At 39.2% G+C, this 21,570-nt stretch overlaps 1 protein-coding gene across 1 annotated transcript; it reads left to right on the top strand.

Moving 5' to 3' along the window:
- Positions 1 to 772: 772 nt before the first annotated feature.
- frmpd2 (FERM and PDZ domain containing 2) lies at positions 773 to 16,065 on the top strand. The gene is made up of 28 exons (XM_041029203.1): positions 773 to 783; positions 2,978 to 3,099; positions 3,303 to 3,466; positions 4,126 to 4,191; positions 4,295 to 4,474; positions 4,601 to 4,676; positions 4,831 to 4,918; positions 5,202 to 5,358; positions 5,580 to 5,651; positions 6,282 to 6,456; positions 6,674 to 6,809; positions 6,927 to 7,065; positions 7,459 to 7,611; positions 7,739 to 7,924; positions 8,050 to 8,209; positions 8,300 to 8,498; positions 8,611 to 8,711; positions 8,861 to 8,941; positions 9,105 to 9,212; positions 9,535 to 9,651; positions 10,531 to 10,712; positions 10,959 to 11,057; positions 12,083 to 12,176; positions 12,434 to 12,519; positions 12,659 to 12,854; positions 14,229 to 14,443; positions 15,846 to 15,912; positions 16,028 to 16,065. The coding sequence occupies exons 2-28, from the start codon at positions 2,979 to 2,981 to the stop codon at positions 16,063 to 16,065; spliced, it is 3,456 nt and encodes a 1,151-aa protein (XP_040885137.1). The 5' UTR covers positions 773 to 783; position 2,978.
- The last annotated feature ends 5,505 nt before the right edge of the window (positions 16,066 to 21,570 follow it).

The raw sequence follows: 21,570 nt of genomic DNA on the forward strand, positions 1-21,570 counted from the left end.
CTCAAACTTTTATATACATTAATGTGTATAGGTTATAAGTTGGCTAATATATAGCATATAATATATAAAAATTTGAGCGCAAATGGGAGTTCCCTCTTTTATTTAGTAATTTGTTTAGTTTTTTTTTTTGTTTGTTTTTGTTTTTTGGGTTTTATTTTTTTGTTTTGTTTTTTGCATTTTATTAGGTACAGCAATCCAAAGTGAATGCAATCTAATACAATAATCGTGCTAGTTGAAAAAGTAACTCTCTCTGTAGTTTCCCAAAAACTTGTAATACTTATAATACTTAGTAGGCATGTTCTTTGATATCTAGTTATTTAGAGAGGCATATGTATTCGACAGTCAGCTGTGGGTTAACCTACAGTATGTAAGGCACTAATAGAAAGTGGGACTATTAACGTGTCACTTGTGGTTGAAACGTCAGATTAACACAGTGCCGCCTACAATGGATTGGTCCTTTGCTGCCCCATCTGCCGTTAGCTTGCCCTGCAAATCCAATTATGTTCTTATGTTCCCAGTCTAAAAATAGTTGAAAATGACGGAAAACACAGAAACGACACGTCAATAGTTGGTAGAACAGAGGAAATTATGTTATGGAGCTGATGTGTTCTTTGTGTGGAGACAATTGATCTGTCATGTGTGACAAGCTGCCATGACAGACAGAAGCACAGACCAGGGAGAGGTGGGCGGAATGGCAACAGAGGATGCATAAGAGGAAGGATTAGAGTGGCAGATGTCTGAAGGAACTTAAGCAGAATCTCTTCAGATACCGGATGAAATAAGGTAGGCCACATAAGTCAAAATCAAGTTATAATCTTTTTTGTTTGAACATTTCTCAGCAAACCACTTGTAGGTCTAGAAATGTGCAGACTCAGTTCTGACGCCACTGATTAAAACCAACACATATCACCAATGGTCAGCATGTTTTTTGTTCTCTATCCTTTATTTCAACTCCTGTGACAACCCAGTTTCTCTCTGGGGTGAACAACGTAGTGGTTTGTGATTACAGGACAGGGTCATATTAAGCAAAGCTTCAAACTCATACAGCGTGAGTGAGGAGCAGGATGTTGGTGAAAAGGAGTCTGTCCGTGTGCTCAGTCAGAGTTCCCTGGATACATGAGAGAATTTCACGGAGTCAATCTTCAGTTTTGCTTTGTTTCTCTACAACTGAATCAACATGTGTTTCACAACTAAAATCCCTGTCAGAAGCTCTGTGTGAAGGGAGTGGCAGTGAAATTTGTCTGATTCAAACACTTATATCTGGTCAGTAAAACTAAAAATGCTAAAAAGGTAGGGGTAAAACTTTTATACAGTTCTCATAATAATATAATTTGGCATGTCAAAGCTGCTTTAATAGCATTTTTCCAATTAATTTTCACTTAATTTTCACTTAACTGTTATACCCATATCCATTTGTGTCTCCATGTTCACTCATGTGATTGTATGTGATAATAAGCACATGAAAATAATACTGATTATTGCAGCTACCATGTAGACGCCTCACCTGGGGTTATCTTAGTTGAATTAAAGAAGAGTTCACATAACCTGATTAACAGTGCTGGGTTATTTGGCAATCTCACAAATTACTGTCTGGTTTCTGTCACTGATGCAATTCTGTTCATGTCAGAATGAAACCAGTGTCTCTACACAGTGTCTAAGCAGCAGATATACCAACTGGGGTAGTTAAAATAGTACATTCAATTAAATTAAAATAGATTGAAGTAAGTTAAAGAAGTAAACTTACACTTACACTTAAAACAATAAGCGCTAAAACATTCTTCCATTTTCCTCCTCTTATCCTCTAACAAGAGAAGGAGTAAGGATATTATAGTAAGATATTTCCAGGATGCTACCACACCAACATCCGGAGTTAATCTGATTGTTAGACAAACAATGAAAACTCAGGTTAATGGGGTTACTGAGAACCACATTCACCGTGTGACGTTGTACGCTTAGTAACAGTAGGCTTTATCTAATGCCACCAGTGTTGCTGTAGGAAACACAACACTCATCAATGGCGAGATGCTGCAAAAAATATATTTTTGTCATTAGTCTACACTTAAATCCACTATTTTTCGACCCACCATCATGAAAGAGTTACCTCAGTTTGGTCTTCTTCCTGTTTTGTGCCATAGAGCGATCCTGAAAGGTTCCCATCCCCTAAAAGGTAGGACAAAGACAGGTGGAGTCAAATATGATACGCTGTCATGAGAGAGTCCCATTCAGCATCATAAGATTTCTTAGCTGCAAGTTAAATAGCTGTGAATGAGAAAAACTCATCGCAGTTAAATCATATCACATTCTGCTCATATTTGCATAACCCTTTCTACAAGCTTTAAACTTTACTTACAATCTCACAGTCAGCATCGACCAGGCTGAGCAGGACAAAATTTGAATTTGATGAAGGAAGAATATCATTGTATTCCTGCCTTTTCATTACCAGAAGTGAGAAAATCCAGTTGCAAGTGGCATTAATTAATGTTTACTTGCATAAAAATTGCATTCTGTATTTTTATGTCAGATTCGATGTTGACCATAGATATCACTTAATTTTCATAGGAAAAGTTTGAAAGTGGTTTGCAGAAGTGTGGATTTATGTCCAATTAGATCTAATTCCACTAAACCCCTAAGCTTGTCTGTCTGAAACTCTGACCTCTGACCTCTAAAGGTTCACTGTGTCTGATGTACATCTCAGTGGGATTCTAGTTCTTGAGGTCATTAATTCTATCAGCCCTCTACTTTAAATAAACCCATAGTAATATACATATAACTTGAGTTGTTCACTTACAGCTAATATTCTTGTTTTAAGAAAAATTCTGTCGGGTACATGAAGATTTGGTGTCATGGTGTGAAAGATCAAGGATATTTTCCAGGAGACTTTTGATGCTGGAGTACGCAGTCTTTTTCTAATACCTAATACAACAGTAAAATCTACTGATCTGCAGCTCTCAGTAAAAGTCTATGTGTGTCCTGGCAGGATGGGTACGTTCGTGACCCTGGCAGAAGTGTTGGAGGCCCGGGGTTCACCGCTGGATGAGGATGAAGTCTGGTGTCTGCTACTCGCCGCCACTGAGGCCTTACTGGACATCTCCAAAAAAGGTAATCAAAACCACTCACCAACTTGTATTTCCTCTCAGATCCACTTGTTACCTGGCGACGGGGCTTGGTTTAATGGCAGCGTTCAAGAGCATCCCAACAGAATTGTTTAAAATGTCTTGCTTACTATGAATGTTTGTATTGATATTATTATGTTCCACCTCAGCTGGTAAATGTCACCAGTTTCTGTTCTGCTCTCTCATCAGGTTCAGGCAGTATGTGCAGTGTGCTAAGCCCCGGCTCGGTGCTCCTGTCAGCCAATGGGAGTCTGGCCTTCAAAAGCTGTGCTCGAAATGAAGACGTGGCCTCCTTCACGGCTCCTGAGGTCCAGCAGACTCACGCCGCCTCCACCAGGACTCCACCTGAAAAGGTCAGAAAAATCTGATTTGAGGACATTTAATACAAAAATATTTGGAGACTAATGTGGTAATTGTCATGGTGTAGACATGTGGGGGCCTTCTTGGAGATCAGGACTTCACCAGATAAATCTAAGGGGTCATAAGATGATTTATAGGACAGAAAGAATAAAAACATATTATACTTACTTTCATATTTTCTACACATATTGCGATTTTATTGTGAAATGCTCAGTGGTTTTATCCCTTTGGGGTTCAAAAAATTATTCAAATGAAATACTCTGAAGGGGAAAACACTCATAGGTTAATGCATAATGTATTAAACCTATAACAGGGTCGCAATACCAAGGTTTACAAGGGGAAATAAAGGGGAATAAAGGAATAAAGGTCAAGTACTACTCATATAGACCATAGTGAAATAAGAAGAAGTCCATAATATATAATTTTAAAAGAATTATTTTTACTTTTTAATGTCATTGCCTATGTGCTTTAATAATTCCAAAGATTGTGTCTAACCTCAACTCTTTAATCATAAAATGAGAAAACTGTTAGAGATCAGTTAACAGCATAAGCTCCACACATACAACACCACTATATTCCCAAAAAAAAGGATACATACAGTTTTTGTGTGAGCAGGAATAAATGTCTGAGTCCTTGTTCTACTTTCCATCAGATGGTTGTGTACTCACTGGGGATGACTCTTTACTGGTGTGTTGATTATCATCTACCTCAAAATCAGGTACTTTCCTTGCTCATATCTTCTATTTCTTGCTCAAACTCACTCTTGCATATTCGTGGTACTCGCGCATCATCTGTTTTCCTGTCACCTGCGTCCTTTGCAGCCGGTCCGGCTGAGTGCGGAGCTTGAAGGTTTGCTGCTTAGTATGTGTGAGGACATGGTGGTGAGAAGGACCGACCTCCTGACGGTGCTGGAGACCTGTGAGCTTCACCACAAGGCCGCAATGCTGCCTCCTGCCGAACGCCTCGTAAGACAGCTGGTTGAAGATGTCTACAGAAACTCAGTGAGTGTGCACCGAGTGGGTGGTGGCTGATTTGGTTTGGTTTGGATTGGTTTAGATGAGGTCATGTTTACCGATAGCACCTGCTCTCTGCTTCCTCCTTGAGCTGGACAATTGATGTCTTTCCAGGTTGATCATGTGTCCATGGCTGAAAATGGATCCCAGCTAACAGACCGCAGTCAAATGGTCAGGGACAGATTACACAGTAAGAAACTCATCCCTTTTGTCAGACTTGAGGCAATAGTTCCACAGTTTGGGAAACGAGTGTACTGACTTAGTGAAATGACGAGATAGATACCACTCTCTTGTATAATATTAGCATGTGGACATAAGTATTACATACCAGTTTGTTTTTCCAGGGGGCTCTTTTAGTAACTCTCCATGGGCAACGAAGAAGAAGATTTCTGGAACATTCTCAGGAACATCTTATCCATCTGAGCCCTCAGGGTATGAAGTCTGTGTCCAAACATATTTCATAAACCTCATAACAAACATTTTTTAAATTGAATCACAGCACAAATAAAATACTGTAAAATCACATGTTGTTTATTTCACAGTAAAACCACAGACCAAAACAGTACGAAAAAAAGAGTCTGAGGCTATGTAGGGAACATAACCGCCCCAGAGCTAATGCAATTAAAACATATATTGCCAGGATGCAAGCCAGCGTTTCAAGGGTGACAAATCCTGACTCCCATCAGACTGAGAATGGAAAACTAATTTTTCCTAGGATTCCCTCGGGAGGTCGACACAGAGAGAGTTACGGCAGCTGGCAGCAGCTGAGCCGCAGCCCCTGCAGTCCCTACGTGGATGGTAATCGAAATGCCAACTCCAGAGCCCTCCCACAGTTTGACTCCTCTATGAGTCTGAATGACAAGAAGGTCAAGGTGAGCCAAATTATTATATTATGGAATCTAATTTAAAATGCTGTGGTACATAGGTATGTAAGTTTATATTATGTATTGCTGACACTGACAATTATATGAAATTAGATTATTTTTTTTCAATTACTGACCACTGTAAAGACCCACATTGCGTATTTTGTGTGCAAACTTCCATCTATGTTATTCTACCCAAAGTGGTTGACAGCATATTTGTTATGTTACAGGACATGGGCCCTGAGTTTATTAGAGTACTAGATGAGCCGCTGGTTGTCTTGGAGCTGCCTGGATCCATTGTGGTGAGTTCTTGACACTAAATTCTGTCAGTGTGAATTTAAATGGACGCACCCAGTCAAAAAGAGAGTGAGACTCAGCCTCAGACCATCAGCTGGAAGTTGGACTGAAAAGGAAAATATGAGGAGCGGTTTAGATAATAATGTGACTCACATCCTGAATCTCCCGTTCCTTATGAACCACCATTTCAATTAGTCTTTGTAAATATAGAACACCGCATGATTCTTCAACTGCATGACACATCTCTTGCCTCAGATTTATTCAGAAACCAATCTCTTTCGATAAAGAAGGAACAAGTATTTTCAATTACACAACAGCCAAGCTAATGGGAAGGGTTCACCTTGATGTTTCAGTCAAGGACACGTGAGTCATCGCATGCATCGCAGGCATCGCCTTTTCCTAAACAACTAGAATATAAAACCACATTGAATAAAAATTAAAATTAAAATAGTTCCAAATGTGGTACCTTACCATGCATATTGATCTAATAAAAAAAAATAGCTTTCCCCATTTTATGCATCACTTTGCAAACCTTGCCACTTAGGATTTAAGAGGTCCGTTCCATCACCTTTTTACTAAGTTAAAAAAAACGCACCAGAAATTCTCACTTCAAAAGCGTGTCCTCTTTTTTGCAGTCAAAGAAAGGCAAATCTCCAACCACCCAGAGAGAGCTGAGCGTGGTGATGCCAAACGGTCAGAGCATCCTCGTGAAGTGTGAGGTGAAATCCAGAGGAGGAGACGTCTTTGACATGATCGTAGCTCACTCCAACCTGATGGAACATTTCTACTTTGGCCTTGCTTACATTGATGGTAAAGAAGCAGACAGATTTCAAGATGATGAGTCAGTGAGTGAGTTAGTGGCTGATACACTGAGTGAATGACTGGCTGCGTACAGCATCTGACTGTTCGCTTGACTGATTAACCCTGACCCTTAGTCGTGTTAGGGCTTTTGTGGGGTGGAGTGAATAAGTCATACGGTATTCTTCCACGTAATGTGTCTGCTCTGATGTTTCTCATCCCTGGTCAGATAACGAGTTTTTCTTTGTGGACAACGACACCAAGATTTCCAAAGTTGCTCCAGATACCTGGAAGAAAGTGCCTACAGCCACCTTTGTTCTTTTCTTCAGAATCAAATTCTTTGTCAATGACGTTTCTCTTCTTTTGTAAGTTTCTTTCTTTCTTGTGTTATTACCAAAAAAAAAAAAAAACAAAAGTAGTCACAAAATGTGTCCCATAAAGTCTTCTAGAATCGTTAAAATGTGTGCGGTCTTCTCCATCAGGCACAAACAGACGCGCCACCAGTATTACCTCCAGCTCAGGAGAGACCTTTTGGAGGACAGGGTGTCCTGCCATGAGGAGACTGCTCTGTACCTCGGAGCTCTGGCCCTGCAGACGGAGTATGGAGACTGCATGCCTGAGGTTGTCCACCTAAATCTATTTTAACAAAACCTGTAGTTTCATAGTCTCCTCGTGAGCTGTTAAAGGGGACATTTAGTCCCTAGTATAGATCAAGGTCCAGAAACACTGAATTCTATGTTTCCCATGAGTAGCCTCTTCCCTCTGTGTTGTTTAAATGTTGGTATCTTTCAAACCCCGTACCCTTGGTTTGTAGTAAAGTCTTGCTTTAATAAATTTGATGACCAGTAAACTGATTTTCATGTGTAAAATTCCCAATGTGTTTTGCTTTCTCCCCTAAGTCTTTATTATGATTCTCCATTAAAATGTTGCAATTTTAAAAAAAAACATATGACATTCTATATAAATACATTTGTTGGATTCAATAAATAAGAAGTTTTGATCTGACGTGTTTAGGTGTATGGTAGAAACTACTTCCGCCCTGACCAGTATGTCTCCAAGAGTGTGATGGAGAGACGTGCCTTGCCTTACATTCAGGGGGAGCTGCTGCGACTTCACACCAACAACGCTCAGATGCTCACCGACGAATCGGAGCTCGAGTTCCTCAAGGTAGCAGCGTAGTTAAATCAGAAATTAAAAATCAGTTTCTAATGATGTTGGACATGCTGGCATTTATACTATGGCTACCATTAGTATCATATGAATTACAGCCGCCACGTTATATTTGTCCCTTTAGGTGTGTCAGCAGTTGCCTGAATACGGTGTGTTGTTCCACCGTGTGACGCGTGAGAAAAAGCCTTTAGAAGGAGAGATTATCCTCGGGGTTTGTGCCAAAGGAATCATTGTCTATGAGGTTAAAGACAGCTGCAGATCCACCAGTCAGAGTTTCTACTGGAGGGAGACAGCAACCATCTCCTCTAACGTAAGTGGAGCAATGATAACGTCATTTCTTTCCTTTTCATGTATGAAATTGAAATCAAAATAGCAATTTCAAATAAAAAATGTGGAACTATTTGTTTGTACTGAAAATTTTCCCCATTCGTGCAGAGGCGAAAATTTGTAGTAGAGAGCCGTGGCAGCAACAAGAAGTACACCTTCATCACAGAAAGGTCGAAGATAGCCAAATACCTGTGTAACCTGTGTTCAGCCCAGCACAAGTTCAACAACGAGATGAACTCTCGTCAGCTCAGCCACAACTTCGTCTCAGGTCAGCTCAGCAAGGAGAAGACGTTTATGAAAAGACCAAACTGATTTCCAGTTACTGAAGAGTCTGTTATTTCTCTGCTTTTGCCTCCAGAGACGAACATTGTGCAGTATGCCGCGGTGTGTCGTGCTCAGAGCAGCCGGCTCAAGTCCTTCTCGTGCTCGGAGACACCGCAGGACGAAAGTGGTCTGACCACGCCTCAGGATGAGTCCCTTAGCAAACTGTGTGACGACGTCGCAGCCAGGATCGAAGCCCGCATGAAACAGCAGCGCCAGAGCCTCAATGAGCAGAGGTACACCATCATCTATATTTTTTTACCACACCTTCAAAATACAGAGGAGATGAAAGATTACGAAGTAACTGAAGATAAGTTTTCCTCTTTCTGCGTTTTTTTTTATCTGCAGTACCTGTTCCAGCAGTCAGCGCAGCAGCACTGGTTTGCGTTCCCCTGCGTTCTCTCAGAGGAGCGGATCTGAAGCACCCTCTTGTTCTCCAGCAGCTAGAGGTACAATAGAATCAAGCATCCTGCTCACCATCCTAAAAGAAAGCTGTTGATGGCACTTCATGCTTTTTCAGATTGCCACCAGTTAACTGTGATGTATTTACAGTGTAGGTGACTGTTTACATGTTCTTCTTCCACTGTGTCTCTCACAGAAACCCCGACTAAAATGGGGTCGTCGTCAGAGAGAGAAGTCATATGTGTTTCCTTAAAGAAAGACCCAAAGCTTGGCCTCGGTAAGGTGATCACACTTTATTGTACACCATCACCAAAAAGTTGTTCTTTCTAGTTTTTGAGAAATCATGATTTTACAGGAAGGTTCCACAGTGCTGACTGAAGAAAAACTGTGTTCTTTTAAAAAAGTCTTTTTTTACACACTTGTGGTTTGTGCCCGTCCAGGTATAGTGATAGTGGGAGAGGACACTGTGGGCCGTTATGACTTGGGCATCTTTGTTGCCTCCATTGTGCCTGGTGGACCAGCCGATAAGGATGGACGTATCAGACCAGGTAGAGAATCGTGTGGATGATTTTTGCTTTCTCCAACACTGTGTACAGTGTGTCGCTGATGTTTTCTTTTGACTGTCTTTAGAACTTTGCTTCCCCTCATCAGCCATCAATATGTTTCTCCTTCCATTTTAATAAAATGCATGCAGAGAATGTTTAGCGGGAAAGTGCAAATGATGACAGAGGGGGTACAGGAGGTGTCTGCGGAACTCAATCACGGGGCCTTTGGGGTCACACTTGGGTTCAGAAGTGGTGATGGGGGGGGGTCTTCACTTCTCCACCATTACTGACACCAGCACCATTTCACTGTGACCTTTGCCCTCAGGTGGTCGTCTGATCTCTCTGAACCACATCAGCCTGGAGGGCATCACCTTCAGCGAGGCAGCAGAGGTCATGCAGAGCAGCCCCGAGGAGGTGCAGCTCATTATCTCACAGCCAAAAGGTGCTCTGTGCGTGTGTGTGTGCCTGTGTGTGTGTGTGTGCCTGTGTGTGTGTGTGTGTCTGTGTCTGTGTCTGTGTTTGTGTGTGTGTGTGGTCACTGTATGTGTGTAATGATAGTGTGACTCTGACCTTAGCCCTTCTTTGTTCGTGTGTATAATGTGGGTGATTTAGTAATTAGCCCATTCTACTGATGCACCTTCTCTGAAATAATAAATGTAAAAACCAGATCTGTTTTATTTTCTTATCTTAGTGCCTGTTTTGTATTTTTAGTTTGTGTTCTTGGGTGTATTGTTTTGTTATCTAATGTTTTATACAATAATATGTCAAAAACATATTTTATATTTTGTGTTTTGTATTTGTGTATTTTGTATATTTAGATAATTTTTTCCACCTTTTTGTCTTCCTGCAAAATGTTGACTCATGTTGCCCTGAAGGGAGAAAACAAATTCCATTAGATAAAACTACAAACTGAGTCTCTTCTGATGTTAAATATACCATACTGAGACTGTTAAAATTCTAAATTCTCTACCGTTATATGTTAACTATGTACTAAAACAACAGATACAACAATGGTTTGGACTAATTCTATATATATTTCAATGTATATTTTAGTATTTATGTATATTTTAGTTATAATATTCAATATTCAAGCTATCTAGCCAAAACTAAAATGACAATGAAGAATAAAAGTTTGCCGTCTTGAGGTCTTTCAGTTCAAAAAAATCTCCTAAAATATCAAACTCTTCTTTGAACACATTCAGACGACAAAACAAGAAAAATAGTTGGTTACTCTAACAGTTAATGAACATATTTAAAATGTTTTACTTCAGCATTTTGAGATATAACAGTAAGCGACTTACTTTGTTATTTTTGTCTCCAGTCTCCCACAGCCCCTGCAGCGTTCGCTCTCCTGTGTTGAGGAATTACGAATCCCAGACCACGCTGATGGCAGACGGCCGATCAGGAGACGACAGCCTGGAAGAAATTGTTTCCGTCATGATGACGCCAAAGACCGGCAACAGGCTGCACGTCCCCTGTGAAGTCCGAGCCCCAGTTCCACAGGTAGAATCATGGGGATCGTCAAGTTGTGAAACTATCTTTATTTATAATTATTTAAAACACAGTTAGAATTTGAGAACCTTTACCCCATACAGGAGGTCAGAATTAATAATACAAACAACTTACTGTTCCTCCAAAAAGTCAAACGCTCTATTCAATCATGGTAGCCTTGATTTTTTTTTTTTTAAACATATTTTTACACATTTAGTACATATCTGATTGAGACCTGACCGTGTGTGTTGGTTTCAGGACGGCTGTTCTCTGTCTCCCTCTCTGAACTGTGTGAGGCCGGAGGAGATCACTGTGGAGCTCAGGAAGATAGCAGGAAGTCTGGGCATCAGCATCTCTGTGAGTTTATGAAACTGTTTTTTCCCTGCAAAGACACTGTGATAGCTGATAGTCCACCAGTTGTGTTACTTGTGAATAATACATCTCACTTGGCTTGATATTTGATTACTGATGTAAACAGCATAGAATGGTGCCAGAAAGAAAGCTGAAACAAACAAACTGGTTGTCTAACATAAGTGACATTATTGTTAATGTTGGCAACTGTAAAGTGATATATTGTTTAGGTTAGGTCTAAAATTAGAGTTTTAATGGTCAAGCAGTTTGTCAAATTCTACAATGACACTTGGCTCCTTATGTGTGATTAAACTGCAAACCTACCTAAATCAAATTTCGTCTTGTGATCTTTCAAATACTGTTTCAGACACGTTTTCATCATGACAATAATAAAACAATGGGGAAAACGTTTTGTTTTCTGTGCATAAAATAGTGGTTTTCATTCAAGAGTAGTGGTTTTGGTTTTAGTCTGTACCCATCTGATTAATGTGCGGAGTGAACAGTCAGGGAAGACGATTAGCACAGCTACTCATCTTCAGCAGTGGGTCACAAAGTCTGCTCCTCTCAAGTGGATTAACATCTGCGGTCTGACAAGGTTAGAGAGAGAGATCACTCACACTGATCACCACTGCTCTATGAGCTGTTCCCTAACCAGTGGTGGAAGAAGTGTTCTGATATTTTCCTAGCAAAATCTGGAGTAAAAATACTGCACTAGTAAAAGTATTGAAATTTTTCTCTAGTAAAAGTTCCTAGAAGGAAGGACACACCAGTAAAATGTGTGGCATGGTGTAACTATTAATTCTGTGAAGCCTTTACTGATTTATTTTATGTTAATAAAAACCATTAGTTAGAGCTTAGAAATTCTTTATGAATTTTAATGTTGCAGCTTGTCGAGGTGGAGCTAATTTTTACAACTTATATATTATTATTATATATATCTCTATGTAGTTCAATCTATAACAATGCTATCACTGATGGTATATATCCTATATGAAAGCTGAACTAAAAAGTCTCTGTCATTGATTGTTCAGGGTGGCGTCAACACTAACCTTCCTAATGGAGGAATCTACATCAAGAGCCTCGTTCCAGGCGGGGCTGCTGAGAGAGACGGACGTATACACACAGGTATAAGAGAAATCCAGTAATGATAATGCTAATAAATTCAACAGTTGTTAACACCAGTACATTTTTGCATTTTACTGATGCTTTGAAAGCAGCATGAATGATATTATGATCCAGAAATGGAAAGCAACACAACAAAGATCTAAGCTGAGACACTCTCAGTAAAGAACTAAAACAAGTAGCAAGAAATACACATAAAACAGATGAAGTGTCATTAATCTTTTTGTTTGTTTATTTGTCCCCTTCTTTTTCTGGTACAGGTGACAGACTGTTAGAGGTAGATGGGATTAGCTTCCAGGGCTTCACCTACCAGCAGGCAGTGGAGTGTCTGAGTAAAACTGGAGAGGTAAAGTGAGAAGATTATTAGAGGCCCATGATCACTTATATCTATATCTTATATCTATATAATAATAAACTGTTTATTTCCCAATTTACTGCTCAAACTGTTTGTATTCCTCCCAGTCACATCCTTGTCTCTCCTCTAGGTTGTAACCTTTGTTGTGGAGAGGGAGTTGATGAACCTGCCCAGGGTTTCTCTCAGTGTAGACACCAGCGGCAGTGTGTCTAATCAGAGCCCCAGTCCAGCTACCAACCAGCTGAGACTCAACAGCTGCTCATCCGTCAGCACCCCTCCAAACACGATCACTGACCGGCCCAGGGAATACAGCTTTGTCACTGATGGTAGGACACCGTAGTTAGACCAGAGGAATTTTAAATAAAGTTCACAAAATTAAAAAAAAACTGCCTAAACATACAAAGAAAGCCCATGATTTACTTCTGGGAACTGCTCAGAAGTATTTGCAAAGATCATTCATGCATCCTTCCCAAAATGAATAAAATGGCGATCTGCTGTTCCCTCAAAGAAACTAAAGGTTATGTCACAAGACCTTACACCACTGAGGAAGAACATTCGTGAGAGAACCTATTGACTCTAAGCTGTTTTGTGCTTTAATAGCCAACCTGGCAGCCAGGCTAGTCTGACTGCTTCAAGGTGAACTTTCACACACTTCCTCCTCTTCATCCTGATCTTCCTGACCAACCCTGACCTTCCTCTTCTTATCCCCTCTGGCCTCCCTTATCCTTCGGCCTGTCCTTCTATATGTGTCATCCCACATCTCACCTCTGTCCTCTCCGCTGAAAATCATACAGTGGATCATGTATTTTAATTTAATACAAAATCAGTTTCGTTCCCTTTAGAGGTTCTAAACATCTCGACAACAATTAACACAAGATATAACGGAAAATAATAGCCTTGAAAACGTCCTTCCTACCCATTTCTGTACTCGCTCATTTTATGTATTTTTTCTTCTGTCTGTTGAAGTGATTTTACCGTTCTTTTTTATCACATCCACAGAAGCTTGAGAGGACATGCAAGTCATGATTTCTTAATTTCGGCAATTAAATAATTATTTTTTAAATCTTGACATAACAAGCCTTTGTTTCCTGTGATGACAAAATTATTATTCTGTGAACAAAAGAACATGATTTGATCATATTCTGAGTTAACCAATGTTGTAATCAAGAAAACCAATCCCCACAACAATGCAACAAGCTAACATTACCAGGACTGGGGAGTGATGATAACAACTTCCCACCCAAGAACTTCAGCTCATATCTTGTATTGGTGAATGCAATCTCATTTTACAAGTGGTAAAGTTCTCATTGTTACCCACCAGTCCCAGCTGTGTTGACCTTGTTTTTTTGTGGGGAGTGACGAAGTCCAAGACTGTACACCAAATATCAGTTCTTCATTCATTTAATAATACGTTTCACAAGTTGGACGACGAACAGTTTTCTGTTGTTGTTGCTTTTATGTTTGCATTTTATTCATTTTCATATTTCAGTTAAAAGTTCATGCAAAACTAATGAAGATAAACATTGTCAAATTCAGTTTATAAAAAAAAAGATAATCAGCTTTATCTTTTCTCCTCCCTTCCTTCCACTTCATCCATTCACCTCCTCCCATTTCCTGTATTTCCTGACCCCCCCCCCCCCCCCCCCCCCCCCCCCCCGCCCAACGTCTACACCTCCATCCTCACACCTCCAAACCTTTAGAAAATACACAGGAGGTGACCCTGACCAAGAGTGCCAACGGCCTAGGCTTCAGCTTCCTAATGTGCGAGCTGGATCCTCCCACCCGGGACTTTGGCAGCCTGGTCCGAATAAAGCAGCTTTTCCCCGGTCAACCGGCTCAGCAGAGCGGCATGATCCAGGAGGGAGATGTCCTGTTGGCCATCAACGGCCAGTCGCTCAAGGAGCTGTCCTATCCAGTATGTACTGATTTAAAAGTTCACGTCAAGTTCTGTTCATATATATTTGCTCATCTAATTGATAATCTTTGATTTTTTTTTTCACAATTCAGTTTATTCTGTTTAATTTAATTTAATTTTTTTTTACCTTTTAATTGAAATATTTGGTGTCTGTAATTTGAGGAATATGATGCGGTTCAATAATCTAGATTATAGTGATAGAACATTTGCATTTTGCATGCATTTCAGAAAAAAGTGGATACCCAAATAAGTTTGTGTTTCACATTGCTTCAGTTGTATCTAAGTTACAATTTTTAGCTTTTATCTTACTTACCTGAGATTACCTTAGACGATCATCTTACTTTTGAAACTGGAATAAGTAACCTGTCAGACTCTGCTTGTAGGACTCTGGGGGCTCTTCTAGATAAGGTTAAGCCTTGTGAAGGTCTTAAAATACAGATATGCAACTGTTGAAATCTTGTGTCGGTCTTGATTTTGGATTACACTGCAGTGATCTGGGGTTGTCTTGTGGTAAAGCATAAACTGGCCCCAGAGCTGTCAGTATGTGGTGATTTGCAATGGGAGCCAGGTGAAGATAGGCAAAAGGGTCACATTCTGTGATTGTGTAATAGGTTCATTAACATGCCTAACAATAGACTTACTTAAACTAGATAATAGACTTACTGAACAAATCTTTCATTGGGTTTCCTTAAATAGTTATTAATAGGCAAGGGAACTTGTAGAGCTATCCTCTAAATGTATTCGCAGTATACATTTAGAAATAAATTTCCTTGTAGTATGGTTTTACATCTCGAGCAATATGTCTCCCTTAAACTCAGCAGAGCTTAGAGGTCTGTGTGTGCTCAGTTAAGATCTGGCATTCTGCCTTTGGTTGTGTAAATTCAGTCCCACAGAACAGACAGAGTCACCTGTGTGATTTGGATGAGGCTGAGAATGAAAAGCATTTTACTTTCCACTGTCCTTTTTATCATGATATGCCAGTTAAACTTTTCCTGAAAAGGCCGCCCCAGTCTGCTTGATAAGACAGATATAGATTAACCGTACATGTTGCTCTTAACAAGCAGTGTTTTGTAAGCCCATGTGGGCTGGGCACCTTTACGTATATGACACTTGAACAACACAATTCATTCATTTATTCATTCATTTATTTAGCAGGAACAAACACACTAGTTTATCCTGAACTGGTCCAATATTTTGATCATATCAAGCATAATATGAATGGAAATATACCATTTCTACACATATTTTAACTAACACCATTTTTTTCTCATGTAATATGATTTGAAACATTTATAATTTCCTTGGTGTGAAAATGATTTTTAAAGACTTTAAATACCTGGCACAAAACAACAGCTTCTTTATCCTCTGAAGTCCTGTTAACAGGTGTTCCCTGTCTCTGTAGAAAGTGCTAAAGCTGTTCAAGACTTCGCCGCCTGAAGTTCGACTGACTCTCTATCGGCCTGCTCCTGGTACATACACACACCCACACACACGCAGAAACACACACACACCCGTTCTGATAAACACAAACATTCTTGCATCCACCTACAGGACTTTACTCAACTGTTTCTCTGTTTTCTGTAGGGATCCTTCCTTCCATCGATCAGTTCACTGGCACATGAGTGATGCAACAGCTTTGGAGCGATAGATGATGAACATGGGTGATAAGGCTGATCTGATCAGCGGACAGGAGCATTAAGCTGATCTTATCAGTCGACACCAGCAGTGCAGAAAGGTCAGAGATGCTCCACAGTGTGACATGATGTGATGTGATTTGACAGCACATGTGGTGACAGGTTTATTTGTTGTGTGTGAGTGTCGTCATATGTGATCAGATTTTCACCTTTCGTCATTGTCACAAAGACGCTGGGAAGTCTGTTTCATGGTGGTCAGTTTACCAGAGGGATGAATCTTACACAATATGTTGTGACACGACTTAATGTCACTCAGGGAGACATGACACAAAATGACATGGTACATAACAAAATATTAATAATTAATAATAATAGTAACATTGTATAACATTTACATTTCAGAAGAAGTCCTCAGTGAAAATCAGTGAATGTAACTAATCTGAACCTAACAAACTATACATTATAATATATATATTGTCTTGTTTGTTTTCCGACATACAGAAGAAACCGACATGAATCATGGAAAGCGGAAATGCTGGAGACTGAACGTGGGCGACAGCAGTTTGCGAAATCCGATGTGGATAGAAGGGTGAGTGACTGGATGACGAGAGAATATAAGGATGTTGTTTTGTCTCAGTTCCAGACACGAGATGTGTTTTTTCTGTCTTTCTTTGATTTACATGATATTTTCAAATAGAAATTAGTGTTTAGAATTCCTACAGAAAACAAACCTGATTTGATTTGACTTCACTTCACTGAGATTTCTCTGAAATTTGTCTTGAATCACAAGATGTGAACTGTGTCATATAAATAACAAAACAATTTTGAACTTTTGAACATTTAGTCAGACAAATTGATAATTGATCAGTTTGACAGGCAGGGGAACAAAGGAGTTCTGTGATCTGTTCAGTCTTGTCTGCAGGACTTATTCTGTTTGGTAGCAAAAGCTGATATTCTCCAAATGAAACACGGGAGGGGTCTGACATAGTATTACTAATCAGAGCCCCCAGCCTTCGTTTTCATGTAGACAAAACAGCACAGCACCGACAACATCTGATTTACTGATGGGCTCTGTCTGTTCTTTGTTGATGAAAATATGTGAAACTGGCTCTTGGTGTGTTCAGCGAGATTTAATCACAGGATCTTTCCACATTTAGGAGCAGAGACAGGAATCCAGTAGAATTTACATGACCCCAACAATGTCTCATCATGAACCAAAACCTAACCATTTTCTAAATTAAATGTAATCCTCTAAAGGCTCCACCAACTTTCACTGACTTCTATTATCTGTTCATATCTCAGCCACAAGGTGGCAGCATAGTGCTACAAGTAAGAATACTTGTCCTCTCTGTTTTGTAATTGCTGATCCTCAGTGCTGTGTCTCATTTCTCAGCTAACAGCTTTTTGTTTTTTGTCCTCCACAGGACAGCCACAAAAAAGATGTGGATAACAACAGCAAGAAGACAAACATTAATTGTAAAAGAATCATTTTTGCAAGGACACAGAAATACTCCAGATATGCAGAATGTGGTCCTGAATGCACTTGAGTTTACCACATAAGCTCTGGATCTTGAAATAATAATAATAAAATTGTGAATACAATTTTATATCATTAAAGAACCTTTAAGCCAAATCAAACTTTTCTGTTTGGTAACTTCTTTTTTTGCTCATTTCCCCTCATTTTCTCACAAAAACAAAAAGCTGTGTCTGACCTGAATATGGATGATCCACACATCCAAACACTCATTTACTATCTGGACAAACCAATAAGTACATATACACACACACACACACACACCTCCACCTCCCTGGGTGAGGAGCCAGTAATGGCCCCTCGTAAATAAGGGTTTCTGTATTTCGGTGAAACCCAGTAGTGCATCTGGATCCCATCAGAGCTCGTGTTCCCTTTGCAAATGATCCCAAATGTTTCTAATTATGCCAGAGGAGTCGGCACGAGGCTGTGTGTGCGCACGTGTGTCTGTGTGTGTATTTTCGTGTGTGTGTAATCGCCCTGACTGACACGCACACCCATACACTGGCCTCTGTTTATTCATGAACAGAGTAACAGAGATGGACAGTGTGGTCTTGACCTCTGCAGCCTCTGCTTAGGTCACTGCACGTGGTGGTGACTGATGAGTGAAAGATGGGGTGGAGATGGATTTTCTCCACCAGTCTCCTCTGCTGACATTACTGTCTCCCTGCTCTTCTTAAGTGATTTCCAACCTGGGGGGTGGGAGATGAGATTTTTAGAGTTGTGGAATATGCAAAAAGTAATGAAAAAGCAAAATTATATTACTAAAACTGGAGTATCTACATGCATCACTTCTGAAAGAAAGTTATTGGTCTTATCCACAGTGAAAAACCTTCCTCACATTCGGATCCATGCAATTTACATATTTCAAGGCAAGCGTTTAGCATTTAAGGCCTGCATCATGTTTAATATATGTAAATTGTTTGAATCGAAGGCTGTGGATGACCATTTTCACTGTGGATTTCATGTACAATGTGTGGATATGTGAGTGTTTGAACTCACATTGTGTTGTTACAACCTTGTAGGTGCGTGACTGGGGAACATTTCATTAAGTGCTAACCTAGTGTTATGAGAGACTTTCTCTCTGGTGCTTCACCATAGATGAAAATGCTAGAATTGAGACATTGTTAACAGTGCCAAGTTGTTGTGTGAGACTATAAGGGAGTGTAACAAAAAGCATGAATTTAAAAAAAGAAAGGAAGCCATTACCCATTTGCTTATTGACTGTTATATTAGTAAAAAACTTAGCAGAGCTGCAGTTCTTTGAGGCAGGCGTTCACCAGCCAATCAAGTGGAGTCTTTAAGACTTTTATCAAAGTTTTCTGGGACGATTTCTCGAAATTTTCAAGAACTTTAATGGAATTTAATAGATTAGTCACCACTGACATTATTCATCTTTATTTATTCTGCATCTTGTACCTGTTGAGTTCATTTCTTAGCCTTAAAATAAGATGCTTATTAAAGCTGCACTAATCAATATTTTTAATGCTATCAATGGGTCAAATGACTTAGGGGTCAATTTTGAAGCCTTACTATACTATGACGTTTTTTATGACTTGCTGAGACCATACTAAAGTATGACTTTTTTTGGCCGATTTTGAAGCCTTACTATACTATGACTATTTTTTGGCATATTTTCAATTCAATTTTCAATTCAATTCAATTCAATTTTATTTATATAGTGCCTTCCACAATCAAAATTATCTCAAAGCGCTTTACAGAGACCCAGAGCCTGACCCCAGAGCAAGCACTTAAGGCGACAGTGGCAAGGAAAAACTCCCCTTTAACAGGAAGAAACCTTGAGCAGAACCTGGCTCAGATGGGGGACCCTCGTGCCGATGGCTGGGCTGGGTAAAAGGAGGAAAAGGAGGAAGATAGGACAGCTAGGAATGGAGGAGAGGGGGAGAAGAACATGCAGCATAATACAGACAATGGACAATATTAGTGGGTCAGCATTTACATTACAGTTAGTGAACAGCTATTGGATAATGTATGCTCAGCAGATTACAGTTATAAAAGGAAACAGAGCACAGAGACAAAAATTTACATTACAGTCTGCATACTTTAGTATGGCCTCAAATATTTTGAGGCCATACTAAAGTATGTTTTTTTTTTGGCCAATTTTGAAGCCATACTATACTATGACGTTTTTTATGACTTTTTGAGGCCATACTAAAATATTACTTTTTTTGGCCTATTTTGACGCCATACTATACTATGACGTTTTTTGGCATATTTTGAGGCCATACTAAATTATGACTTTTTTTGGCTGATTTTGAAGCCTTACTATACTATGACGTTTTTTATGACTTTTTGAGGTCATACTAAAGTATGACTTTTTTTGGCCGATTTTGAAGCCTTACTATACTATGACGTTTTTTATGACATTTTGAGGTTATACTAAAGTATGACTTGTTTTGGCCGATTTTGACGCCATACTATACTATGACGTTTGTTGGCTCATTTTGAGGCCATACTAAAGTATGACTTTTTTTGGCCGATTTTGACGCCTTACTATACTATGACGATTTTTATGACATTTTGAGGTCATACTAAAGTATGACTTTTTTTGGCCGATTTTGAAGCCTTACTATGCTATGACGTTTTTTATGACATTTTGAGGCCAAAAAAAAATTTGACTTTTTTTGGCCGGTTTTGACGCCTTACTATACTATGACGTTTTTTGGCACATTTTGAGGTCATACTAAAGTATGACGTTTTTTGGCCAATTTTGACGCCATACTATACTATGACGTATTTTATGACATTTTAAGGTCAAACTAAAGTATGACTTTTTTTGGCCGATTTTGAAGCCTTACTATACTATGACGTTTTTTATGACTTTTTGAGGTCATACTAAAGTATGACTTTTTTTGGCCGATTTTGAAGCCTTACTATACTATGACGTTTTTTATGACATTTTGAGGTTATACTAAAGTATGACTTGTTTTGGCCGATTTTGACGCCATACTATACTATGACGTTTGTTGGCTCATTTTGAGGCCATACTAAAGTATGACTTTTTTTGGCCGATTTTGACGCCTTACTATACTATGACGATTTTTATGACATTTTGAGGTCATACTAAAGTATGACTTTTTTTGGCCGATTTTGAAGCCTTACTATGCTATGACGTTTTTTATGACATTTTGAGGCCAAAAAAAAATTTGACTTTTTTTGGCCGGTTTTGACGCCTTACTATACTATGACGTTTTATGGTGCATTTTGAGGTTATACTAAAGTATGACTTTTTTTGGCCAATTTTGAAGCCTTACTATACTATGACGTTTTTTATGACATTTTGAGGTCATACTAAAGTATGACTTTTTTTGGCCGATTTTGAAGCCTTACTATACTATGACGTTTTTTATGACATTTTGAGGTTATACTAAAGTATGACTTGTTTTGGCCGATTTTGACGCCATACTATACTATGACGTTTGTTGGCTCATTTTGAGGCCATACTAAAGTATGACTTTTTTTGGCCGATTTTGACGCCTTACTATACTATGACGATTTTTATGACATTTTGAGGTCATACTAAAGTATGACTTTTTTCGGCCGATTTTGAAGCCTTACTATGCTATGACGTTTTTTATGACATTTTGAGGCCAAAAAAAAATTTGACTTTTTTTGGCCGGTTTTGACGCCTTACTATACTATGACGTTTTTTGGCACATTTTGAGGTCATACTAAAGTATGACGTTTTTTGGCCAATTTTGACGCCATACTATACTATGACGTATTTTATGACATTTTAAGGTCAAACTAAAGTATGACTTTTTTTGGCCGATTTTGACGCCATACTATACTATGACGTTTTTTGGCACATTTTGAGGTCATACTAAAGTATGACGTTTTTTGGCCGATTTTGACGCCATACTATACTATGACGTTTTTTATGACATTTTAAGGTCATACTAAAGTATGACTTTTTTTGGCCGATTTTGACGTCATACTAT

This window comes from Toxotes jaculatrix, chromosome 21, assembly GCF_017976425.1.
Source record: "Toxotes jaculatrix isolate fToxJac2 chromosome 21, fToxJac2.pri, whole genome shotgun sequence".
Taxonomy (NCBI): domain Eukaryota; kingdom Metazoa; phylum Chordata; class Actinopteri; family Toxotidae; genus Toxotes; species Toxotes jaculatrix.